Below are 27,358 nucleotides of genomic sequence, written 5' to 3' on the forward strand. Positions count from 1 at the left end.
TGCCGTCATTTGTTCTTTGCCAGAGGCGGGAAGGGGTAGAAGAAAGAGGAAGGAAGAGAAGGTATCTCCCGAAGAGGCTGTTCAGGTAAGAGTTGTACTTACCAGCTCCGTGGTCCGCAGCCTGAACCTCCCCCCTCCAGCCCTTTGGAGCTCGTTGTGAAACAGAAAAGCCAAGGGAATCTGATGGCTTCTGTGAACAACCCAAGAGCCGTTCTTGCTCGGCTTACAGCTGGCTCCCAGGTCAGGTACTGTTCTCAGCGTGTCTGGGCAGGCTCTCCTCAGTGACCCCAGGATGGCTGCCAGTGGGCCCAGGATGGAGTCCCACCAGCTGACGCGTCTCCCCAGGGTCCTGTGGACAGGGACAGAGGGGGCTCTGGCTGGTGGGCCCAGGCCACACACGTCAGCCCCTGGAATCTGTTCCCTGAAAAAGGGAAAACAGACCTCGAAACGTTTTCACTTCCGAGGGCCCTTTCCACAACGGGAAAAGGAGGCGGTCGCAAAAATCCACTACGACTAACAACTTCACTGGTATTTTTAATAGCACATTAACAATATACAATTAACAAATGGGGGGAAAATCACAAGCTTCTTAAATCTTTGCTTTTATGCTTTTCCTCCTTGCCATGTCAAACATGTTCACTGCTCTTTTATCTCAGTCGCTGTATCAACACTTAACAGCTGCAAGTGACGCTGACAGTGATTTTGGTTTCACACACAAAAAGGAGGAATTGAGAGATAAATGGAGTAACAACCAGTAGTTTGCTAAATGCCATTTACTCTGCCATCAAGGCTCAGGACCATGAGGACCTGGGCGCAGGTGGGGAAGCTCGGTGAGGCTGCCACTTCGCAGCCAGACTGCGCGGGAACTGCCCATTTTGCTTAAAGTGAACACAATGAGAAGGATGACAAACGGCACATTTCTCTACTTCATCATCGAAGATTTCTGCTTTAATCTTTAAGAACAAGCGGGGCCTTCACTTGGTCAGCCACATCCTTGCCGCTCAACGCCTCGACAATTGCAAGCGCAAACTCAAAGCTGGTTCCAGGCCCACGGCTCGTGAGGATCAGGCCGTCCTTCTCCACACGGTTCTCAGAGTAGCTGTAATGACCTTCAAAGTAAGAACAAAAAAGGGTTACATCCTAACAGGCTCATATAAATTTCAAAAAACCAAAAGCCACCCTGTCGCCAGCCACAGGAGAAGCTTCGGGAGGCACTTGGAGCTCTGGCAAGGAGGTGCCGAGACTGAAGCAGCCGCCTGCCGCAGGGAGGCGAGGACAAACAGCTGTTGAAATGAAATAGATAAGGACACCCAGGTTAAAAGCAGTTGCGAAAGGCCTTGTACATGCGAGGGTGAGTAGGAGTGAAGGCCGATTATTCACGTTTCTATCATCAACAGATGCTCAGGGGTCCGCCCGAACACTGGCATGCCGGCAGGTAAGCAGCGCCTGCCACCTCAGAACGTGCTGTCTTGCCACCAAGCAGTAAATGTTTTGAGCTGAAGGCCCTTGCAAAACAGCACTCGTTGGGAGAGGCTTCCTCTGGAGCCCCCTCTACTGCCTGAAGACAGGTCCTCCTTGGCTGTCTCCCCTCAGGAGTCCATCAACTGGGGAGGAGGGACTCATGTCCTGGGAGAGGAGACCAGAAGTCCACGCCACACACAGGCTTTGTCACCAACAATCACACCTCCCATCTGTTCTCCCAAGGGCCCTTTCATCTTTCTTGAAAACCATTTATTCCCTCCTGAGAGGCCCACCTTCCTTTCCCCTTGTCAAGCAGGCTCCGTGTCACACATACTCCATGTAGGAGAGTGGACATGCCTGCCAAGCAGACTTCCTATTGTACAGACTCCGTGTCACACACTACCTATTATATAAACTGTTACACAGACTCCCTGTCACACCGATTCTCTATCATACTCTGTCATGCAGACTGTCACAGACCGCCTGTTACAGACTCCTGTCATACAGACTCTGTCACAGAAATGCCTGCCAAGCAGACTTCCTACCATACAGACCCTGTGTCACAAACTACCCATCACAGAGACTCCCTGTCACACAGACTGCCTGTCATACATACTACCTGTCACAGAATCCCTGGTACAGACTGCCTGTATCACACACACTCTGCTGTCTCAAAAACAACCAATGTTCTAAAAATTACATAGGACACGCAGGGAGGGGAGGAGGCGGATCACAGAGGGAGCAACCATTCATTTCTTGGGCACCCCCTTCCATGTTCCCCAACTGGCTTTTTGGAGACAAATATCATAAAACAAGAATGTGCTTCTCCTATATTTGAATTCGGTGAATGATGTGACATCTGGACAAATCACAGCCACAAAGCTGGGCTTCCTCAGCATCAGCTTCCCCAATGCCTTACCCTCTATAGAAGTCGTCAGCAAACCCACCCTGTGCATGGACTGACTAGGCCTGAACTCATGACCTGGCCCCCCTCCTTCCCCAACCTGTTCCCACTGGGCTCCCACCTGGCACTTCCTGGCCCCCCTGCTCCCACTGCCTGGAAAGCTCTCACCTCCTCCCACCACCCCTCAGAGGAAGCATATGTGATCACTCCCTCAATCAGGTCCCTCAGGTACCTCGCAGCACTGACACGATATGAAAATAGTCCCCATTTGCTGTCTGCTCTTTAAAAGTCTGGGCCTTGGGACACCTGGGTGGCTCAGCTGTTGAGCATCTGCCTTTGGCTCAGGGTGTGATCCTGGGGTCCGGGGATCGAGTCTGCATCAAGCTCCTTGTGAGGAGCCTGCTTCTCCCTCTGCCTGTGTCTCTGTCTCTGTGTCTCTAATGAATAAATAAATAATCTTTAAAAAAAAATAAAAGTAAAAAAAAAAGAAAAAGCTGGGCCTCCATCAGCCTCCTGTGGCCTAGAACACTAACAGTACCACGGAGATGCCCCTAAGTATCAGGCGAACCTATGAACATTCCTGTCTTCTCCTCTCTGCATCTGCTGCCTTCATGCAGGATCTCCGTGTTCCAGCCCTCTGATCCAGCTGCCCTTCTTTCCACTCCCTGCTCAGCCCATAAAAAATGTCACCTTTCCAAAGTTTACGTCAGAACATAGCCAGTTCTGTCCCCAGGAGAAGCCTCTGCCAACTTTCTCCAGCACCTAAAGGTGACTCTGTACTCCACATCCTGCTGGGCAGGCCCCCTCTGGGTCTGGCCTGCACAGAGACTGGACTGGAAGGAACCAAAGAAGACAGTAGGAGCTACTGGTGACCTGGGTATGGACAGTGGTGACAGGGAAGAAATGAAGGTTTGCGAAAACTCTGAGACAAAATGCCCACAGCTCAGCGCTGGACTGAACGTGGGAAGGTGGGGAGAATGACTCTAGCTGTCTGTCCTAGGTGATGGAGGGGGTGGCAGCGCCACACAGACACCACTCTTCTGCTGTTCACGCCCTTTCCCAGTGATCACAAACACCTAGAGTAGCTGCTATCTTACTAACCTCACCAGAGATCAAGTCACCCACTGAAAAACCCAAATACAGCACTTCACAAATGTACACTAGTTACACTACTGTAGAGAAGAGGACCTCTAGTTTGAAGGGAAAAGGCTTGCAAAATCTAATGTCATTTACTGATGGTTAAACCGGGCCAAGACCATTTTAGATGCTAAACCATAAAACCGGCTGGGTCCAGTCTCCCAGAGCTATGAGATGGACTGCCCAGACTGCCGCGGTGTGAGGCAATTTTTAAATGGCTCACCGGACAATCTCTTCGTGGGCAAAATATTACAAACACAGCTTAGACTAGTTAAAGACATTTCAAGGTTCCACGGTTCAAAATTTCAACCAGGAAGAGCAAAAAGGTCTACACTTACCAACTACCTCCACCTAGTGGCAAGGACAGACAAAGACAACGCACACACACCAGGCCCACCAGCCCCGTGCATACACACAGCTGATTCAGACTGGGGAACTCTGCATACCTACACCCCACAGTCACTGGCATAAAGCATTAGTTATTAATTTCTTGTTAACTTTAAGCAAGCACCCCAAAGCCGGGAAGTCTCTTCAAAGAAACCCAACCGGGGACCCTAGACGTGAGGGGTCAGCACCAAACAGCTGCTTTTACCGGCACACAGGGCACCTACCAGGTCAGTGGCTCTGCAACAGCAGAGCACTTGCTATACAGACCTGAAGTCCCTGAGAGCCTGAAATATTTACCATCTAGCCCCTTAAGGAAGTCACTGACCTCTGAGCACAGCAGCTCTTGGTTCAACTCTGAGGGTTGATGTTTAGTAGGTGTCTGATCTCTTTGAGCCTCACTTTCCTCTTCTGTAAAATGAGGAGGATACCAACCTCCCAGGACTGCTATGGGAGTCCAGTCACATGGATACCAGGACCAAGTGGTAGTGTTATTACAACAGGGTACTCAGCCCAGAGCTGGGCATGGACCAGCTCCCCCTTTCCCTGTGCAGGCTCGTGCCAGGCAACATTCTGTGTGCATTACACACACAGTAACTCACAGGGCCTGTCAACAGTGCCATGTGGGGGGGGCCACTGGGATCCTTAGAGGACAGGTGAGAAACCGAGGCTGGGTGGGGGAAGGAGACAGCCCACAGCCAGGAGCCACACCCACAGGGCCTGGCCCAGGGGACGCAGCTCTTCACTGCTCAGCTACAGGATGGGGCCTTCAGATGCTTGCTAGAACAATGGACAGGTAGGAAATGAAAAGATTATCAAAGTCACTATTTCTTCATTTAAGAACTGAGAAACAGGAAGACCTTGTCCTTCAGATTGAATTGCTTATCTGAGCAAAAATGTCACGCTGATCTAAGTACATGATGAGGACAAGGAGGAGGACCAGAGGAGACACCCAGGAGGTGACGACAGCTCCACTTCTCGGAGCGCTCTGAAGGGGCAGATGTTTCAAACATTTTTTTTTCCCCTCACAGTAGGATTTACTGGCTGAACTCAATACCTCGTAACTTAAACATGTGTGGGAGCCTCACTGGGACAGAGGCGGGGCCAGAGTTCCAGCCTGACTCTGGGCAAGTCGCCTGGCCTCTCAGAGCCGGTATCCTCATTTGTGAAGTCAATACCTGCCTTGCTAGGCACCAGTGGAGATAATGCTTGTGAATGTACTTTATAAACCTTGAGAGTTAACAATCTAATCTTCCTCTATTCCTAATCAACCTCAGTGTTCTTGAGGCATTACAGGGAAACAGACACAACAGATCCACCTTCAGATAAAGGAGGAACGTGGCCTACTATTCGACCCTTCCCCCCAAATGTTGTAACTACTAAAAAGGAAGCCTGATTCCAATCTGACTCTCCAGAACCTATTAGCTCCAAGTAAATTCTATTTCTACATTAAAAAATGCCCAGCAGCCAGGGCCTTTTAATTAAAAAAATAACTTTTCACACAGATGGTTTTATTGACAACTTAGTATCTCTCTAACAACTAAAATAAAGTTAGAGACTTTTAAGAAAATACTACTTTGGATCAAATTTAAGAATATTCACAATCTGGGGCACCTAGGTGGTTCAGTGGTTGTGTCTGCCTTTGGCTCAGGGTGTGCTCCTGGAGACCTGGGATTGAGTCCCACATCAGGCTTCCTGCATGGAGCCTGCTTCTCCCTCTGCCTATGACTCTGTGTCTATGTCTCTCATGAATAAATAAAATCCTTGGGAAAAAAAATATTCAGAACGTGCAACAGTTAGCACGAACACTTAGGTAAATGATGGACTCGGGGAGCTGACAACGCGTAAGGATAGGTTCATGAACTGTAACACAGGTACTGCTCTGGTATGGGAGAGGAAGGCAGGGAGACTGTGGGGGGGTGGGCAGGGCATGTGTGGGAACTCAGCATTTTCTGCTTAATTCTGCTGTGAACCTAACACTGCTCTAAAAAGCAAGGTCTGTTACTTAGAAGGAAAAAGCACTACAGTGAAAACGTACAACTTCACGTGGCTGTAGAGAGAGTGTAAGAGATGCTACGGCCCTCTTTGTTGTTTTAGTTCAGAACCAGCCTCCAGCAGGACTGAAAGAGGGGAGAAAATGTATCTCTGGCACCGATGTTTCCAAAGCAGTGCTGATGTTACTGTTTTGTCTTTTTGTTTATTCACTGAAATAAGGCTGGCTGATGTTTTACCTGGAGCCAGTCACAGTCTCCTTGCTGGCCAAATGCCAACTGAACCACTTTTGGCTTCTAACTGGAAATTTTAGATGTTCTTGCAATGACCCACACTAGTGTTAGTTTTCTTTCTCTGTGCAAGTTCCTGGGCCTCTGCCTCTGTTACAGACACTCAACGGACAGACGGCAGAGGAAAACACCACCTGTCTGACAAAAGACACTATTTGGTTGGTGTTCGGAATGTCACACTGAGAAGCGTTGGCTGTTATGAGGGAGGATCAGTCAGTACATAGTTGTACATTCAGATAGTTATACTGCTTTGCTGTGAATTATACATTGCTCTCTACTTAAAGAAATATTCAATAGATGACCCCCCCCCTGCCAAAAAGATACAATCTTAAGTTTAAAAAGCAAGCTGCAGAACAATACATTTAGCAGATCTCATTTGAGTAAAAATATTAAACTGCAGAGGATAAAGAGTATGTGCACAGAAAATCCTGGGGTTACACAGAGAACTTTCTAACAAAAGTTACCTCTGAAAAGCAAAAAAGGGGTGAGGAAGTAAGAAAAGGCATATGTATGTTTTTACTTCACCCCCTACCCATACCATCTGTACTCTACCTGGAATAAAAATTATACTTATAAAGATAAATTAATAAAAATTAGCTGTCTAGCTGGTATTTATGAAAGAAACAAGTTATCCAAGAGGGTGCCTGGCTGGTTCAGTCAGTTGAGCAACTGACTCTTGGCTTCAGCTCAGGTCACAATCTCAGGGTCCTGGGATCTAACCCCCCATTGGGCTCCATGCTCAGCGGGGAAGTCTGCTTGTTCCCCTCCTTTTGCCCCTCCCCACCACTCACACTCTCTAAAAGTAAATAAATCTAAGGAAAAAAAAAAAAAAAACAATAAAAACAAAACCCTGTCACCCAAGGAAACAAACCTGCCACCCATGAAGAGAGTAATATTCACTTTACTTTGGACTGTGGGCAAAAGGGCATTTTCTGAAATTGCTGTCGAGGTTTAAAGTTTACCCTCAGGCTGCTGGCAGTGTTTAGTAAAAAAAATCCTAGTTAACCTGGCATTTCATAATCATTCCCATTGAGGACAATAGGGTCTCTGGCTGGCCTTTACTTAGTCCCTGAACCCCCATCAGGGCACAAACAGAGACAGGCACGCACCACCTCTGTCCCACTGCCTGTTCCCTCTCTAGGTGGAACACTTGAGAAGAAAGCAAGGAACACCCCACACCTGAACTCCTAGAGTCCCCCTACACAAGGTTATCCTGGGTGGGAAACAATACTAAATAGCAGCTGAGAAGGTCTTTCTGTATATTGAAAATAGAAGCATATACTTACTTCCATTCATCATTTTGTCTTTAGCAAGTGGGTGTGTTGTAACTTTGCTTCCAAAACCTATTTCATGAGCCAAAAGAGCTGTAGGACCTAAAAAGATTAATAAAAAAGACTTCAGTGTGGATACAAAAAAACCAATGGTTTAAAAATTGCAGCAGCAGAAGTATTCCTCAAAACCAGGAGGCTTTTTACCTAAAATATACTTATGATTTTGAAATTAAACACTTTTTCATATGAGGTAAAATATGTTTATAATAAGCCATCTGCTCGGCACATCTGGCAAAAGCGTACAAACTCAAAACACAACAATACCCATTTAAATATAAATCCTACCAAGCAGCATCCAGATAAACAAGAGTGTGGCCCCCCTCAAGGAACTGCAGGCAAGGGTCCCAGGGGTCAGAGGGGAGGCCACCAAGGCCTTCCTCTTAGCAAATGATCTAGTCGCACATGAAAGGCAGCCAGTGCTCTCCGAACTTCTGGATTTGATTGCTATCTCAGACTACGGTTTTCTACTTGAAAATGAAAGATTAGCAGTCATCCCTCCACTTACCTACCCAAACATCCCAGGCGGTAGGATTATCACAACGAACAGGACATTGTCCAGCTCTGTGAACTGTCTAGAAGTCTGAGATGTAAGGGTACTAGCATTTCTTTATTAAAAACCACTTAAGACCATGCACAAATATCAGTAATGGTCCACAAATAAGGACTAGAACCAAAAATATTTGAAAATATCTGAATATTTGTTATGATGCCTTAAAACTTAAAAAAAGTAACTATTCTAACTTTTTTCTCTAAGCCTCATGTCACACCTAGAAAAATATGCTTCAGAACAGCAATGTGACCTTGAAAAATGGGTTAGGGTGCCATGGCTAAGACCCGAGGACAAAGCCTGTATGCTTTAGCTTCAGCCAACGCACACACCTGCTCTCACTGACCTTTCATTTATCAACACAGTTCCAAGGAAAAAGGAGTTGTAGACTATACCTACCGGCTAGATCACAGCTGCTGTTCACAGGAAGATCAACAAATAATACTTAATTACATGAGCCTTCCGCCTGACATCAGGCCAAGTCCCGATTTATATCTCCTAAATCAAAAGCCTCAAATAGATTTGATGTCTCTCTCTCCATCTTAATTTTATCCCACATACCAGACAGCCATGGTAGCAAATTTTAAGTCTGTAAAAACTGAATAATTATCACTCAATTTTTATTTGAATGGACTCATCAATTACCCTTCATTCTTCCTTTGTAAGATTTTAAAATATAAGAAATAATTCTCTACATGATTTTGGATTTAAAAGTGAATCTTGAGAAGCAACCATTCAGTGAAGAGAGAGCAATCGTAGTGAGTTAGGAATTTTTAGGCCGTTGCCTTCAGCAAATAAAACTGCTGCCTACAGTAACGTTAATAAATTTCTGTTTCGGTTGAATGTAGGACTTTAGTGACGCCTTACTCATCATGGTAAGCCCATAATTACTCCTTCTGGGGCTTAAAAATCCTATTTGGAGAATTCGAGAAGAGATATCTACCTGCCATTACTTGAGACCCTGGCGGATGAAAATGTTGCTGAGTCTGCAGCAGGGACCCAGCTGAGTGAGAGCAGAGGGCACCACAGACAGGAGCCTCTCGGCCGCCACTACACTGAAGCCAACAGCGCCACCACGCGGTGATTTATGGAGAGAACACAACGCAGTCAGCCCAGGCCCTCCAGGTCCCAGGGCTCAGCCAGCCAGGCACCTGACAACTCCTGGGCCCCTCACCTCCAGGCTCCTTTCCCTCCCTGACCCAGAGTGAGTATCATTTTATTTTCTGATCAAGACAGTCTCCCTTCCAGTCTCTGTTTCAGTCCCTCCACATCAGGGGCTAAGCAAACACTTTTTCAGCTCAGTACGCAGCTCCCAGCCCCTAACTGCAACACTTATGAATCGCCTCGTTTTTCATCACATCTCCTATTTTTGCTGTACCCAGAGGACAGTACAGGATATTCAACACAAACAGAAGGCTAGCGTGCTGTTTATGGCTAACATCGATTTAAACGATTATAAGGTCTAAGCTCCTTAGCATGGCCTTCCAGCTGCTTGAGCATGAAAACAGTGAGCCAGATGTAGCTAATAATTCTGCCCCCTTAGCGACATAGAAGGACCAACTGACATGTGGTTTTCACTTTCAGCAGAGCATGAGGGAACAAATCCAGCACAAACCCTTCCTTTCTTCCTTCCACTAGGGAAACTAAGGATGAGGCTGTGGCCAGGTGCTGGGGGCAATGAAACTAAGTCCTCACACACCTAACAGGACCTAAAACTTCCTACCCAGAGGGATGGAGCTGCATGGGCTGCAGTGACTGCAGTGTCCTTCAGCCAGAAAGCCCTGTGCCCTGAGGGTAGGTCAAGAGGCCAGTGCTGGCTGGAACCCAAGGACCGGGCCTGCCAGTACAGTCACTCTAAGGTCCTCAAACATCCAGGTCTTAGGACCCCTGAGCTCTTATGTGGGTTACAGCTATCAGCAACTGCCGTGTTAGAAATCAAAACGGAGATTTTTACAACAATACTTGAGCATACATGCCACACCCAAATGATGGCAGCATCCCACTGCCAGGTCACTCCTGTGAGAATGAGAGGGCAAAGAATGTCTTGTCTTAGTACCTGCTTTCACCTTATGATACCTTTGAAAGAACTCTGAGAATCTCTGCTGTAATTAATGCAAAGTCCCCAGGATCCCCGGCTTATACTTCTTTAACAAGTCCACTGTACTGAACAAAACATCATGTCATTTGATCGAACCATCCATTTATTCATTTTATTTGTTGTTTTGACAAACATTTCATAAAGACCTAGGCACTGGCTAAAATTACACTCTGGAAAAAATGCAAGATTGCAGAATATCACAATGCTGGAGCATTAAGACTTAATTTTACAACGGTATCAGAAATCAAATCATTACTAAGTTTAAAAGATGTGGGGACATCTCTGAAGCACCAACAACCTTCTTCTAAATTACGTGACAGATATCACGGTGCCTAAAATCTAACACTTAACACTAAGGATCAGATGGAAAGCACCCGAGGCCTCTGAATCCGTAGGGCAAGAACAGGACAGAGCTGTTATGTTTATGTCTGACCGATTCTTGCTGACTGGCTGCTGGCAGATACACTTTCTGGCACAGAGATTTGCTGGAACAAGCTGTTTACTGAATTCCAGAGGGCATTATTTTCCTCAGAGGTCAACCAAACATGGAAAACATTAAGTTTCACGGAACATAGACCAAAAGCACACAGAGGCAGAAAACAGAACTGTACTCGTTTCTGAAATGACACCAACTTCATGCTACCCAAATGAAACATGCCAAGACGGATACCCTTCATGCTTTGAAGGGAAAGAGGTATTTGGAACAAAACCTTCTAATTCGAGACTACCCCATCACATTTTTTTTTTTTTTTTTGAAGAAAACCAACAGCACATTTTATCCAGGACAGTTCTGCCCATTACCTGCACAGATGGCGGCTATGAGGCCCTTTCTGTTTTCTTGTTCCTTCAGTATCTCCTTCACGGCAGCAGACTATTCAAAGAAACCCCAAACACATCAAGTTATCATGAAGCCAATCTCCAGCTGGAAAGCTTAGGAGGATCTGCTTTTAATTTAAACTGCAAGACCTTCAGTCTGTTTTCTGACAATATTTCTAATTCATTAATAGAAAAATTAGCAAATTCATACTCTTTCTACATCATTAAACCTGATCAAGGCATTTATTGCAAGAGAAAGGCATAGTTTTTTTAAATTTTTTTTTTTTTTAATATTTTTAAAGACGAGATGAGAAAAGCAACTTCCCTGGGGCAAACTGACCCTTGCCATCTTATGATCCTGGGAGAAAGGAGGAGAAGGGTGCGTGGTGTTTTCAGATGGCAGAGCAAGGAACAAGGTCCGGCAGAGTGCCAGGTATCTGACTAAACCTGCTTTGTAAACATCTATTGGCCGTGCCCCTTCTTCCTTTCCCGCTATTCCTGCAGGCAGACCCCTCACAGAAGACTTCAATGAAGAAGCAGTGGCCTCTTCTGATGCCATTTTTCACCTCTGCTGGCAGTTTCAGTCCCCTGCAGCTCCCTGCCCCCAGCCCCAGGGTCTTTTAGCTTTCTACTCTTAAACCTTCATGAAACACAAAATTAGATTCACAGAATATATTCATAAATAATAGTTCCACCAATTCCACTTACTTGTGTAGTAAATATCACTAGAGATGTTTTTAAGCTAGAACACCATTTTGTTTCACCTGCTCTTAGTTTATTCCCAGCCTCCTTCCCGAAATATTTTAGTAACAAAACCAACATAACACAGGCAGATACTGAAATACTTCCTTTATATGGTCTTTACCTCACATAAATTCTGTGCACCCAGATTACCTCCCGGCAGAATCACTACGTCATAAGGTCCCTGTAGTTAAGACCAAAAAAAAAAAAAAAAAAAAAAAAGAGTGAAAACATTTCATTTGAAAGGTGCACTATAGTGACAGTCCTAAATGTGGGTCAGAGCAAAGAACTGTTAACAGAAGAGCAATTAAATAAATCAAAGTATATCTCTACAACACAATGTTGTAACTAGCAAAAAAATCAGAATATGGTAATGTGAAAGGATGTCCATGTTGCAGAATTACAGGTGTAGCATGATCTCACTCTTCTAAAAAGAAAAAAAGGGGCATGTGGCTGGCTCAGTCGGGGGAGCATGTGACTCAATGTCAGGGGCTGTGAGTTCAGGTCCCATGTTGAGTCTAGAGCTTACTTAAAAAAAAAAAAAAAAAGTATGCAGTTGGCAGTTGTGTGTATATGTCCCTGACATACATGTGTACAGTCTATAGATACTCACAGACAAAAGGCAGCCAGGTTCTAATAGGGTATGGTACAGGACAGGATGGTGGCGAGGGGACATAAGAAAGGAACATTTAACATTTGGACTTTCTGTAGGTCTACAGTGTATAGGAGTTATTTTTTCAACAAGAATGCACACAATCTTAGAAAGAATTAAAAGAAAAACAAATTTTAAGTGAAAGGCACAGACAAGTTTTTACCTCTTTGAGAAGTAGGACTTAGGGGAGAAGATGATGGCAGTATTTTATTGTCCTAAACACCCAACACCCCCAGAAACCTACTGAGGCCAAACTTGCTGAAATTATGAAATGGAAATTGGTTTAACAATATTTTAAGATGTGAAAAAAGATTTTTTAAAATTTAGTTATTTAGCAGATCACAAAGTGAAAATTTAGTACACACTTAGGGCAACACATACTGCTTAGAATTACTCTTAAAGACAATGAACATCCTCCTGTCGTTTTAAAACCAAGCAAAACTACAAACTACACAGAAAGTGTGAAGTGCAGAATTTCTTTCACTCCTTTTAGAATCTGAATAAACAGACACAAAACGTAACCACTGTTCTAAAATACCCAGACACCACAAGATGAAAAAGAACAAAGAGGGAATATTTTCTTCTACTCAGCCACTTTTAACATGCTATTTAGAATGGTTCAATAATTTGTATGTAAATACCAATACTCCTATACTCCACAATCTGGCACTGAAATAACATGAATTTATTAGATAGGAATAAACTTTTCTCTGTGCATTTGAGGACAGCGAGCATAGGAATCATGCTCTGGGCTCCTTCACATGGCACAAATGGATCTGCATCCATGAGCTGGCTCTGCCTGTTTTCCTGTCATGTTGACACTCCCAGAGCATACAAGTCACACCCACTATCACAATGGCCATTAAGCAGTGAACTACATGAAAGGGTGTGCAAAAGTGCCTACGCACGTTTGGGTGGGCTCGCTCCTGAAGAAGGGACCTCAGCTCTTGATGGAGTCCCAAGTGTTAGTTGCCATCAAAGGTAATGGTCAAGATAAAGAAAAAGTAGCATAATTTAACTAGAATTCTTACTCCTCCTTTCATCCCACCACTAATCAACTACAAGCTGTTCCATGTAAAATAAATCACACAGCTATGTCTATATCACTGAAAATGGAAAGGTAAAAAGCAGCTTTCAAATAAAGAAACAGGAAATGTGGCAGTTGGTTCCTTGTATCAGGTAATGAAGTTATAACAGGAGGCAAAAGGGCCTTTGAGGCCAGATGAACACTGATGAAAGTGTCCCACCACCAAGCACAGGCAGCAGGAACTGCCAGCTTCCTTGAATACAGAGTCCTTGACTTCCCTGGGCTTATTATAGTGGGGAAGACATCCAAGGAAAGTAACTTCCTTAAAATAAGTCTGTGCTAACAGCCTGAAATATAATCAAAAGACATTTCAAGAACCTGATAGAGAAGCCATAGGAAGGAATAATTCCATGTATGGAGAACAAACCTCTTTTTTTGCATCTTCCAGACTGGCATCAGGACAAATGATGACGTCTCGGCTACACTGTACTGGGTCTTTCCCAGCCAGACCCGCAACGGTGACTTTAATCTAAGAGAAAGACGTCATCACATTTAACATTGAAACATAAATTTAGAGTAACATTTTCACAACTGCTGTTTTAAAATAACTTGGCAGGAAATACTGCAATGAAACCATGCTGACTTTATGCTACTAAGTTAGCTAAATATATTTAATAACTAGGTCTGTCCCAGTTTGTCTGGGACAGTCCTGATTTACAGATACTATCCTGGTCCCCTGCCTGGTTAGTGTCCTTTCTCCCACAAGCTTTCTGGTTTGGGCCAACATCCTGCTAATAATCCATCTTGCAAAGTTACTGTTGCTATTTAAATCTCATGGTATTTCCTTAAAATAGAAAGACAAGTTAGAACAATGAAATACTACTTTAGCTTGCAAAAAGTTAATAAAACCAAGAGCTAGTCCTGGAAAAATGGGGATTGTCCTACACTGCTGGTGGGCCCACACGCTGGTACTCTGGGGAGTCACTGGACAAAATCTGGTAATGCTAACTATGGGCTGTCCTTTGGCCAAGCAATTCCATTTTTGGGCATAAAAACCAGGAAAACCTCCCACACATTTGCATAAGGAAACCTGTACAAGAATATTAGAGTATTGCAATGTCCTGAAACACCCTAACAAAAGAATGGAGAGACAGCAGCATATTCATGCAACGTAACAATAAGCAGCAATTTTAAATTAAAAAACCAGATCTAGAGGTGTCTTCATTTACGAGAACCAGAGAGATGAAGGGCTAACAGACTCTGGGGCCAGACTGCTGGGGTCTAAGTACTGGCTCTTCTCCTCACTAAGACAACAACATGGACACTTCATGTAGTGTCCCTGTGCCTTAGTTTCTTCAACTGTACAACGAGGACGGTCAATAACTCATAAGGTTGTTATAGGACTTAAGCAAGTTCAGATGCTTAGATGAGCATCATCTAGCATCAGTCAATACTACTCGTGTTCACTAGGGATATATATGTACATATTATATATATATATTATATATAGAGAGAGAGAGAGAGAGAAATAGATGTAACTGTAACTGTAAAATGTAATTGTAGTGTAACACTACTCTGAAGACATCCATGGGATGGATACACATTAATGAGAGAACAGAGTTATCCCTGCCGTTGAAGGGGAATAGTATCCAGGAAATTTACAAAGAGGGCTGTGCAATGCTTTATTTCTTTTTAAAGCATCTGTTCCTCAAGAAGAGGAATATTTACAAGAAATTTGGCAAAATGTTAACAAGTATTAAATGCGGACAATAGACAGGCATTTATTGTTATATAGTCTCTGCATTTTTGTGTTTGAAATATTTTATAAAGTACACTGAATATTATTAAAAATGCCTTCAAAACCCAAAAATGTTTGAGAAGGGGGAAAATGTTGGGAGGACTTACTCCAGCTCGTCTCATGACATCTACAGGAATGACTGTCTCCATCTCCTCTGCTCCTTTGGCCAGGATGACCAGAGCTCTTTTCGAAGCCATTTTTATGTTGTATTTTTAAAAGACTTAATTGGGAGAAGAAAAAAAAAAAAAAAAGATTTTCAAAACACTTGCATGGCAACCCTAAGATAGTCAAAAACCTCAAGTTTAAAAAAAATCTCAAGTTCAGGAACATTTTTAAGCAAAGTAACCAAGTGCCTCCTAAGGAAAAGATCCTGAGAGACAAAACAGTACGTGAAAAAAAGCATTTTAAGGTTAACAGTGGTTTACACAGAATTTCAACTGCTGTTATTTTTGAGATGAAAACACAGCAGGGTTGCTAACACGTGTCAGTACCGTTTGGATTTTCTCTGACCATGTTTTTTATTTTGTTTTGTTTTAACTCAATATACAAAACTTACTGCAACCAGTACTTTCTAAAACACACACACGTGGGTCTTGCATTTCACACGATGCGGGGAGATAAGCCTTATTCTCGGAAGCACTATTTTCAGAGAAACGTCCAAACTTAAATTTCATGGGCAAAAAGCTACACACAGTCTGCGATTTTTGGAGGGGATTTTCTTTGAAGTTCCAATAACTGCACAAAACCCTCTGGAAAGTTAACAGTGTTAAATATTTCACCATATATATTTTTTTAAAGGATGTCGAAAGGTGGGAATTCCCCCAGTAAACTCAACGCAACGGGACCCTCATTGCTCTTGGCTCTTCGGTAAACGGCAGCTGCCAAGCGGGGCTCCAATAGTTTGCAGCCTGTTCTTTCTGGGGAGTCCGCTGTGCGCGCAACACAGACGCTAAGGAAACCCCGTCAGCAAACAGAGCCCTGACGAGTTACAAACTGGGGGGACGCCATGCACACAACCCCGGAGGGCCCGAGGCCGCCCGCCCGCAGGCGCGGCGTGACTGCGACCTGCGGCGCCCCCTTCCGAAGCCCGCTCCGGGCTGCCCGTGGCCCCCTCGCCGCCCGCAGCTCCCCCCGCAGCGACCCGAACCTCGCCTCTGCCCACAGCCCCGGCACCTCGGCCCCGTCGGCAGCAACTCCGCGCCGGAGACTACCGAACCCAAACCGGCCTAAACGGGGACGTACGTGTGTACGCACGCACGCACGCACGCACGCCCCCCGAGCGCGAGCCCTCGGCGCCGCACTGCGCAGACGCACGCCGCCCGGCTTCTGGTTCGGCCCCGCCCCTCCCCCGGTACTGCGCAGACGCCCGTCGCGCAGACCCCTCCTCGTTCTCCCTTCGTCCCCAGGCCCTGCACTGCGCAGACGCACATTGCCCGGCTTCTCTTTCTGCTCGTTCGTTCCCCTAACCACGCCCCCCTCGGTACTGCGCAGACGCACGCCGCCCAGGCCCCGCCTCCTCCCCAGCTGCGCACGGCGGAGGCTGGTGGCGCTCGCTCACGTGCGTCACGTCCTCCCGGACCCACGTGGGTTAGCATCCTCCCTGGACAGCTGGGGATGTTTCCATTTGGTGCACCCGGCACCACGAGAATCCCGCGTGTTCGCGCAGCCTCACGAACGCTCCCGTCCCCCGTCGGCGCGGTCCGGCCCGCCGCTGGCGCCCACGGGCGTTAACCCGCCTGTGACCGCAGCCTGCCCGCGCGCGGTCCCCTCGGGAGCTGCGGCGCTTTGCTGCCAACAGACGTTTCCGTGGAGTTGCACCTTCACGCTTCTCCCGCACTCTCGGCGTCCCTATCCGGGAGCGCCTTCTCGTTTCCCCCCGACCTGTTAGGACTTCAAGGTTTTCCCCATCCTGGGTCCCCACGGTGGGCGCCCGGGCCTCGGGATCCTGCGCGGCTCCCAGCACGGGTTTGCGTGCGGTGATTGCCCGTGTGATGGTTTCTCAAAGTTGTTTTTTTCCCTAACATCCCAGCGCTGCTGCTGCTGCTGCACCCACAGGCTTAGAGCACTGCTGAGCACCCGGACCTGATAAGTACTTGGTGACATTTAAGTCAGAATCCCACACTTTGTTCTTAAAAGTTTGCATTGAATATTGATACTTTTACCCATTTCAAAAACCAAAGTCGGGCATCCCGGGCGGCTCAGCGGTTCAGCGCCGCCTTCAGCCCAGGACCTGATCCTGGAGGCCGGGGATCGAGTCCCACGTCGGGCTCCCTGCATGGAGCCTGCTTCTCCCTCTGCCTGTGTCTCTGCCTCTCTCTGTGTGTGTCTTTCAGGAATAAATAAATCTTAAAAAAACAAAAACAAACAAACAAAAAACCAAAGTGCTGAAAGTTAACGTTGAACCGATGGACTCCTTCCTATCCTTGTCCCCACTCTCTTCCACAATCCCCGCTCCCTGACTCCCTGCGGGTAACTTTATAGTCGTTTCCGGAGCATCTTTCCAGGATTTCCTCACGCAAGCACCAGCAAATACTTTGTTTTACATCTTTTGTATAGAAATGTAGCAGACTATATGCAGTGTTCCGTCCTTCTCTCTCTGCTGCCACCTTAAGTGAATGTTGGAGATCTTTCCTTATAAAAAGGAACTTCCTTTTTTTTCTTTTTCTCAGACAGATAATATGCCATTGTGACATGTCCCGTAGTTTATTTTATCGGTGCCCTGCAGATAATACTTAGGTTATTTCCAGCCCCTTTTTTTTTTTTTTTTGAAGTAGGCTCCACACCCAGCATGGAGCCCAACCCTTAGTTTGAACTCTTGACTCTGAGCTGAAATCATGTCAGATGCTTAACGGACTGAGCCACCCAGGCCCCCCTGTGGTCACTTTTTTTTTTCTTTTGTGTGGACAGCACTGCATTGCATACCCTTATTCATACGCCCTACTTGTGTAGGTATAACTGGAGGGTAAATTCCCAGAAGTGGTAAATGCACTGGAGCAGCTCCATACCACTTGAGTCACTTATCACTCTCGCCAGTAATATGTGAAGCTGAACAGTATTTTAAAGTATGTCAATGTTTTTGAAGTTTCAGTTTAGATATTAAAGACGCCCTTATTTTCAAGAAATAACTTAAAAGCACTTTAATGTTATTTCATAAGATCCTTACAATGGTGTTGAGAGTGGCTTTAACTTTAAGATTTGCAAACAGATTTTTACAAATTACAACACTGCATTGTGCAAAATTTTTAAGTGTCTTTAAATAATCATTTGGCATTTTAAGAAAACATTTTGGGAGTTCTGGAATATCTTCATCTCTGGTTATTTGCAAAGGAAGCAGGCAAAAGCCATCCCCTTTCAGTTTTGAAGTATGGTGGAAAATAGGCAAGTGGTCAGACGTGTGTTTTCAAAAACCAAGGAGGAATTTAGCTAGTTGAAGGAAAACCAAGAAAAGATGGGCTGTTGTGGTCCAGTGCCCTAGTAAACTCTTGTAAGGAGACAACCATGCTGGTGTCCTGCTGCAGGATGAGCTAGCCAGCACAGAACAAAAATGGCAAAACAGAAGTTCTTAGCAGCAGAAGGGAAAGAGAGAGAATGAACCTGACTTAAGATTCCTGAAACATCTGCATCACCATCTAGATCTGAAATGGACCTGGGTCATCATTGATTTTTATCAGATGAATAGCACACAGTGTTTACAACTCAAGTATTGCTTATGGTAGATTGGCTTATCTTTCAGAAATGTTCATTCTTTCCTCACCTGCATGAGTGGCAGATAATCCCTGCCCCTGGACTTTGGCCTTGTTTATTTTTTTTCTTAAGTTTTTTTTTTTTTTTTTAATGTATTTGAGAGAGAGAGAATATGAGCAGGGGGGAGGGCAGAGAGAATGGGAGAAGCAGACGCCCAGCTGATGAGGGAACCTGATGCGGGGCTCATCCCAGGACCTGGGGATCATGATCTGAGCTAAAGGCAGACACTTAGCCAACTGAGCCACCCAAGTGCCCCAGGTTTGGCCTAATAGAATGTTAGCAGGTGAGGTACGATCAAAGCCTTGAAAAGCATTGACCTGATGATCAGGCTTGCTCTCTTGTACTTTTGCATTGTCATAGGAAGAGCCCCTGGGGCTGCTGCTGCTTCCCATTCAACATGGGTTTCAATGAACACTTGTGGAACAGAGCTGCCCCGGTCAACCTGGACCTGTGCCCGAGGCAGTCAGCACAGCCAAATGACAGTCCTCAGATTCTGTTACACTTTGATAGCTCAGTGATACAGCTCTTAAGAGGCTCATAATGAAGAAGTCTTCTGATTTAGTTATTCTTGCTTTCCAGAGACAAATATTTTCAACTTTTTAAATTATTTCTTGTAATAAATAAATAAATAAATAAATAAATAAATTCTTGTAATTATCTCAGTACACCATAGGCCTGAATTGCATGGGTCTGCTTATGTAGATTTTTTTTTTCGAAGAACACAGTTCAGTATTCTAAATATATTTTCTCTTATGATTTTCTTAACATTTTCTATTCTCTGACTTTATTATCAGAATACAGTGTATAGAAAATATAACAGAAAAAAATATATGTTTATTCACTTTGTGTTATTAGTAAGGTTTCTGGTCACCAGTGGGCTATTAATAGTTAAGTTCTGGGGGAGTCAAAAGTTATATGTGAATTTCAGATCACACAGGGTGAGGAGTGTTTGGTGGCCCTAACCCTTACAACAATATGCTCATACTGTTATTTTTCCTTATTGGTTTTAGACATTATATATTAACTTCCTGGAAAACATACTTTTCATTTCACAGTTGCAGAAGTTGGAGTCTGGAGGGCTAAAATGACTGTAAAAGGTCCTGTAGAGTCTTGGTCAAAATCAGGTGTTCTGAGACCAAAGTTCATACTCTACCCACCATAAACTCTATCAGTATTACTCAATAAGTCCACAACAATCATGACACTCTCCTAACTATCTAGTTCATACCTATTTCTTATCACACATTTGCAGAACAAAACAAAAAAATTAAACCATTCACCAAAAAATGTTGCTCTATTACTGGCAGTGAAGACACCTCATAATTCAGTCTCTGATTTCCAGGCACAAAAACCTCATCCTATTCACCACTTCTTTTATTCAGCACTTGACAAGTCTTTGTGCACTGTAGGAAGTGCCAACTAAAAGTCTGGCTATTTTCACTGATCTTAACATCTCCTTTTCTTGGGGCACTTGCAACATCTAATTGAAATATACTGTTCTGCTTTGCTGAAACTCACAATCCAACTGCTGTTGATAATGTGAGTGAAGGAGTTCAAGACATGGTACCTTGGCATATCATTTGGAGTTAAAGGCATTTTTTAAACAACAGGCGCAAGAAAGGCACTCAGATTCCCAGTTTTTCATCCTGAACGCAGAAGATGAAACTCTCAGGTAAGAACTGCCCTCCCAGTGTCAAGAGGAAAGAAGCATCACCAGAGACACTTGAATCTGCACATGGAGAATGGAAGAATTTGCACATAAGAGACCTTGTTAAAATAACTCCTACCTTCCTTCAGTCTCCCTGGTTTACTATATCACCACTCTGTGTTCAACCCAATATGTAAACATTTAGCTTTTGCCACCTCTTTGGGTCCTCATTTTCTTACAAAGGCTCCTGGGTCCCGTCAGACTTACATTAAACTGTATGCTTTTGTTCTGTTAACCTTTTCATGTCCATTTAATTCTCGGGCCCTGCCTGCCAGAGACCCCAAGGAGGTGGAAGTAAAAAAAAAATTTTTGCCTGCCCTACATTAACAGCAGCCACCAGCGGCCATTCTGATCCTGGTTCCAAAAAACAACCCTTCCCCAAATTAGTCTGATCACGATAAATAGCAAAGAATCTGCAGCCGGAGTACTGTATTATTTATTCTTCCATGCATCACATTTTGCATCTCAGCTCACTACTCATTTTCTACGAATGTGAATGTATCTTGGATCTCGTCCATAGTATTTATCTGGCAGCTTGTCTTTGGTTTACTGTGTTTCCTTCTAACCCTGTGAACCCAATAGGACCTTCCTGTCCGGTCGCTGCCAGAGCCCTGGCATCCGTCTGTTACAGTCCCTGGCACATGGCAGGTGCTCAGCAAATACTTGCTAAGCATGATCTTAGTCTCACCCTAAAGATGATGTTCCCTCCTTTGACTGTGGCCATTGATTAATGCTTTACATGCGTAGAGCACTGCAGTTTACAATGGGGCCCCAACCGACGTCTCATGCCTATTTTAGTCTTTTCCAGGTTAAATTCATGTCGCCCGGCCGCGAACGGGAAATATTTTGTGCAGCGGCTCGGGTGACTTTATTTTCACCGTTTCCTGGGCTCACTAAAAAGGGCGAGGGGCTAAACTGCCGGTGTTGGGTTCAGGAAGGCATTTGCGGCCTTCACCATCCACCACCGGCTGCTCGGGGCAAACTCCCGAGAGGTCCGGCAGCTACGGCGAATTTCCCCCGCGAGCCCCCGAAAGGTTAGGTCGGCGAGACAGGAGCAGAGTGGGCGAGCCCTGACATTTGAGGCAGCGCTGGCGCCAGGGGGAAATTCTGACGCCGAGGTGCGCGAGGGGCCCGCGGGCACGCCTCGCCTCTGCTGCCGCCGGGTGTGAAAGCCCCCCCAGCGGGGGCCCCCGGCGCCACGCCCACCGCCCGCCCGGGGCCACCGGGCTGCCCGCGACCCGCAGGACGTCAGGCCCGCTTCCAGCCCCTGGGGCGGGCGGTCCCCGGCGGCGCTCGGGATTGGCCGAGCCGTGCCGCAGGGGGCGGGGCTGCGCGGGGGGCGGGGCTGCGCGGGGGCGGGGCTGCGCGGGGGGGCGGGGCTGCGCGCGGGGGCGGGGCTGCGCTCGACTCTGGGGCGGGGCCGCGGTGGTCGGCGTCGCCTGTGGGCGGCCGGAGGGACCGGAGGACGTGCTGGCCGCGGTGGGGCCGCCGGGGCAGCGCGGTGACCCTGCGAACTTCTGGGGGAGTTTGCGGCCGGCGTAGGCGAGGCCGGAAGCCGACCCTTCCCACCTCCGCCTCCCAGGTTGGTTCCGGCGGCGGCGGCGGCTCCAGGACCAGCTGCGGGGCCCTGTGTCCCTGGCTCTGTGGAAGGCCCCGCCCGGCGCTGCTGCTCCTGCCATTTTGTGGCCAGCCCCGGGAGTAGGATCGGACGACGGTGTCCATCTGGGGTCATCAAAAGCGATCAAAACACCTTTCGTATGTGCAGCGGGGACAGCCAGGCCTGCCCGGAGCTTGCGGAGAGCCTAGAGGCTTGGAGATGCGGGGTCCCTTCCGGCGGCTTCCTGCCGGGGCCGCCTCGGTCCGCCGCCGTGTTTGCAGAGTGCACGACCTGGGTCGCCGCGTCGCGGTGATCAGCATCCCGGGCGGTGATCAGCATCCCGGCCGCAGCGCACACTGGGGTCCAGCCGGCGTTCTGGGTCCTTGCTCCCGCCCTTGGTGTCCTGTATCCCTTTGTTGTCTCAAGCCCACTTACTGCACGTGCCGTTGAGCTGGGGCTGCGTCCACAGTGAAGCCCAGATACCGTGGCGACCTTTGGCGAGCCTGCAGAGGGCTTTGGCAGCGCGCTCCTACGGAGGGGTCACAATCACTAGAAGCCGTGCTTAGGGCGTTCGGGCCCCAACACTGTGCTTCCTTGTCTTCCACGTTCTTACCTCTTACTCTCCCTCACTCATTTTATTTTATTTTATTTTTTTGTTCGTTGAACACAACCTGCGCTTTGCTTTTTCCACGCTTCGGCATGAAGCAGTTCCCTCCAACTGGAGTGCCATCTGCTTCCCTACCCAGCAGCCTTTCGAGGTATTCATTTTGCAAAACCCATTTTTACGGCGCAAAAGCGCTCCAGGAGACCGTCTATTCCCACAGCACTTTGTTCTCCTATCATAGAATCCGTATGGCTGTGTGGCCTTATCAAAGTTAACTTGTGTAAACTTCTTCCTTCCTTTCTAGGGTGTGAAGGCTGTTGGCATGGTGTCCTATCTAGAGATGCCGCACAAGGCACCCAAACTCATTCAAGAAGCGTTGAGGGCCTGTCATGTGCACAGCCCTGCTCCGGGTGCTCCCGGATACAGCAGTGAAAAAAAAATCAGTGTTCCCTCTGATGGAGCTCATGTCCGTGAGAGTGGGAGAAGACAAACAATAAGCAATACATGCGAATGACTCTATGTGCCAGGGGGTAATATGTACCATACACGAAAGCAGAACGATGAGAGGAGATGGAGAATAACAGGGAGAGGAGAAAACCCGAGTGAGATGACGGGACAAGTCATCTAGAAAATGAGAGGACGAGATTTTAGATGAACAAGCCACAAAGAAGGCCCCTGAAGCAGGCATGTGTTTCCTCCATCAAAGTAACAGCAAGGAAGGCTGCCTTGAGGGGAGTAGAGTAGAAGGATGCAAAATGGGAGAAGTAATGGGTCAGATCATGTGCACACACGCATCAGACATTCAATAAATGCTCCTGAATCAAATTTATTGAATTGAAAAGGGACTGAGAATAATCTAATGATAGTAACAATCAAACCTGGAAATTGCTGGAGTGGGATAGACCTCAGGCATATATTAGATATTCGCAACTTACATGAGTATATATTGGAACTCTTATTTCGTGGGACGGCATTTAACCAAAAAAAATTTCAGTGAAAACCGATGGTGTATGCAGTGGTCTTCCATTATAATGGAAATCTGGAAGAAAGGCAGATTTTGTAGAGGATGAAATGGATTAGTGTGTGATTGGAATCATTTGGTAGATATTGATCAGAATTTAAAAGTCCAGAAGGAAATGAAATCCTCCTTCTGATGTTGTCTTTCTTTTGATTTAGAGGGAAAAATACTTGTACGTTAACCGACAAAAGTTGAGTTTGTGAAATAATTGGATAAATTTGTATATTTGTTCATGATAAAAGCACTATTTCTCCAGGGCTAAGGAGAATGCTAGGGACAGGGGCCACAGGCCGAAGCTGACTTTCAGCAGAAAGTCATAAGCTTCAAGACAACATTGCTTGTTGGGGTGAGTTTTATCTTTGATCACAGTTGTCACTTGCAGTCCAAAGAACATTCCCCCCAACTGACCTATGGCAACTCTCCAGTGGAATTTCAAAGTATAAAACACTTGTTTACTTAATAATTTTTGTTTACATGGCCTTAAATTTTAAAAAGTCCATCTAACTTCCTCCAAAAAGTGGCTACTATTGATTGCACTCTTCATCACATTTCTCAAAGTTGAGATTGACTGTCAGTTTATTGGCAATCATTCACATAGATGAGCTCAAATGTGGTTTCCGATTCAGCTCTCAAACCACTACTTCGGCAGTCTCAGGCTCCGCTGCTGAGTCAACAGATCTTTTTATTCATTCACAGGAATGAGTAGCTCCTGAGTTAGTCATCACTCTTGGCATGATGTTAAGGTAACCTTGGAGTGAGAACAGTAGGAGTCCGGCCCTGGCTTCTTTCCCTAACTGCAGCTGTCCATTGTGCTGAGAAAATACACTGTCTTGATTCCAGCCTGGCTGGGCTTAAGCCCAGCTCTGCCCCCATGTTAGCTAGATGATCCTGAGCAAATTAACTTGACGTTCATGCTTCAGGGGGCCCCTGTCTCTACAACAGGGATAACTTTGCAGGGTTATTCTGAGGTTTAAAGGAGTTAACAGAGATGAAGCTAGAATAGTGACCCATAGTAGACACTGATGCTGTCATTAACACTTGGCTTGGTCACTTGAATTCTCTCAGTTTCTGTTTAACATTAGAAGACTAAATGATACTTCTTGCCTTGTAGAATTGCTAAAAGGCTAAATATTTAGTGTGCTGAGTCCAACAAAATCTGCAATGCAGGAAGCAATCAGTAAGTATTAGCTGTTATTAAGTATTAGAAAACATTTGTCAATATCGCAATCTGTTTAAATTCATCAATGAAGAGCCCATAGGAGAGGAACATGGAAAGTGATAGACTGTAAAAAGTGTCTCATCTTGATGGGGATGATGAGGGATACACATTGTATCGATAGAGCTTTTTTTTTTTTTTTTAATTTATGATAGTCACACAACAGAGAGAGAGAGAGAGGCAGAGACACAGGCAGAGGGAGAAGCAGGCTCTATGCACCAGGAGCCCAACGTGGGATTCGATCCCGGGTCTCCAGGATCGCGCCCTGGGCCAAAGGCAGGCGCTAAACCGCTGCACCACCCAGGGATCCCTCGATAGAGCTTTTACCATAAAGTGCGGTGACAGGATCCACATAAGGATTCAAAAGAAGAAAGAATTGAAGATTAAGAGCAAATTCCCAGAGCTAAAACTAAGTAATGAGTCTATCTGTCTCAACACAAGACATGAAAGGCAGCAAGGAGGCTAGAGTACAGGGGTTGTGATCCTGGGGTCTGCAGAAGCCCAAGGGGCACAAATAAAAATCAGGGGTCTGTGAACCTGGTTGGGGAAAATGATATCTTTTATTTTCACTAACCTCTAGCAGACATCTAGTATCTCCTACAATCTTGAATTTAAAAACCCACAGTGCATAGCTAGAGACACAATACCTGTGATATCACACCAGTAGAAATCAGTTCACATTATAGTTATTGCAGGCATCCCAAAATACCATTTACACTCATGATTGATTTGAAATTATGACAGGTATGTGTTAATGATGAAGTCCATATATTACCACATTGCAAGATGGCTTTTTAAATATTTGGTGAGTAGATTTCAAAACAATTCATTTCCTCTGTAATCCTTTGTGTTGTATTTTACAAAACTACGAATATTATTCTTTGAGGAGTAAATATAGCATCTACAGGATGGAAGGGTATAGTGCACAGAAAGGTTAAGAGTCTTTGTCGAGAGCATGGGCTCCAGAGTCAACCAGCCAGGGGTGAACCCTTCCTCTGCTTCTGACCAGCCAGGTGATACTGGACAGGCTACTGGGTTCTCTGTGCCCCCGTTTTCTCATCTGTAAAGTAAGGATGAAGGCTGTTGGAAGGTATCATTGGGGAAACTATGGAAACACATAGAATAGTGCCTTGCAGGGAGTAAACCCTCAGTAAATGTTAGCCATCAACAGAAAACCATCTTCAGTGAGACTCAAGGAAGGAAATGATACAGCTTATTCGGGGGTACACACACCAGAATGATTTCCCAAGGGAGAGAGAGAGAGAAAGAAAAGGTTAGGTCATGAAGAGATAGGCAGACTAGGAGACTGGAGTTAACAAATTCATCCATTCATTTACTCATTCATTCATTCAATAAAGGTTTCTTGAGTGCCTGCTACGTGCCTCTCAACACTTGCACTAACTCTTGTGGGGTCTGGAACAGGTGTAGAAATGGAACTCACATACCATATGTCTAAATATTTAAAAGTGGCAAATCAAGCCAAAGATGTGTTAGATGTGTTCTATTTTTCTACTCCGACAGAGATGTGTTCAAAATAGCAAAATAAAAATATTGTTTTTATATCACAAAGTTCAGAAAATATCAATGATAACCAAATTTGATTATTGCAGATATCTGAATGTACTTTGATGGTCTTGAAATATTTAAATGGGTGGTAAAGACACATAATTCATAAAATACTATGTAATTACTCCATAAAATTTATTTTTTATGCCTTTATTTCATTTTTTGTAATTGAGAATTCACATAATTCGTGTTTTGTTGACAATTCTGATAAAGGAGTACAAAAACATAGATAATTATACTCAAAACATGCAGAATTTATATGCATGTAATGTAAAATGTAAATGTACATATGTATAATTTTTCAATTAAAATTATGTTTCATGTTTGCTTTTAAAAAGTTACTCTACTAAAAACTTTAAAATTTTCTATTAAGATAAAATTATAATTGGTAAATATCAAATATCTAAATTATCTCAGTATATCTGAGACTTTATTTTTGAAATGTAACTAAATTTCATTAACTTTTTTTTTTAGAGAAAATGTGGGAGTGGAGGGGGAATGGGTAGGGGCAGAGGGAGAGGGAGAGAAAATCTCAAGCAGGCTCCTAGCTCAGCACGGAGTCCAATGCAAGGCTCGTTCGTTCTCATGACCCTGAGATGGTGACCTGAGACGAAATCCAGAGTCAGATGTTCAGCCAACTGAGCAACCCAGGCACCCCTGTTTGTTTATTTATTTAAATAACCTCTACACCCAACGTGGGGCTCAAACTCACAACCCCAGGATCAAG

The 27,358-nt window shown here is 45.3% G+C and overlaps 1 protein-coding gene and 1 long non-coding RNA gene across 3 annotated transcripts; one reads left to right on the forward strand and one right to left on the reverse strand.

Moving 5' to 3' along the window:
• Positions 1–514: 514 nt before the first annotated feature.
• Positions 515–16,506, reverse strand: PARK7 (Parkinsonism associated deglycase). Of its 2 annotated transcripts, none has more exons than XM_072819805.1 (7): positions 16,352–16,506; positions 15,286–15,398; positions 13,808–13,909; positions 11,826–11,885; positions 10,946–11,015; positions 7,455–7,541; positions 515–1,109 (listed from the first exon to the last, which is right to left on the reverse strand). In XM_072819805.1, the coding sequence occupies exons 2-7, from the start codon at positions 15,373–15,375 to the stop codon at positions 949–951; spliced, it is 570 nt and encodes a 189-aa protein (XP_072675906.1). In that variant the 5' UTR covers positions 15,376–15,398; positions 16,352–16,506; the 3' UTR covers positions 515–948. The 2 variants fall into 2 exon arrangements, with proteins under 2 accessions (XP_072675906.1, XP_072675905.1); XM_072819804.1 differs by having other exon boundaries at positions 16,326–16,480.
• A 5,543-nt stretch (positions 16,507–22,049) lies between these two features.
• LOC140630151 (uncharacterized) lies at positions 22,050–26,968 on the forward strand. The gene is made up of 2 exons (XR_012027957.1): positions 22,050–22,985; positions 23,136–26,968. It is a non-coding gene; the product is annotated as an uncharacterized lncRNA (long non-coding RNA).
• The last annotated feature ends 390 nt before the right edge of the window (positions 26,969–27,358 follow it).

The sequence above is a fragment of the Canis lupus genome, chromosome 3 (genome assembly GCF_048164855.1).
Source record: "Canis lupus baileyi chromosome 3, mCanLup2.hap1, whole genome shotgun sequence".
Classification (NCBI taxonomy): domain Eukaryota; kingdom Metazoa; phylum Chordata; class Mammalia; order Carnivora; family Canidae; genus Canis; species Canis lupus.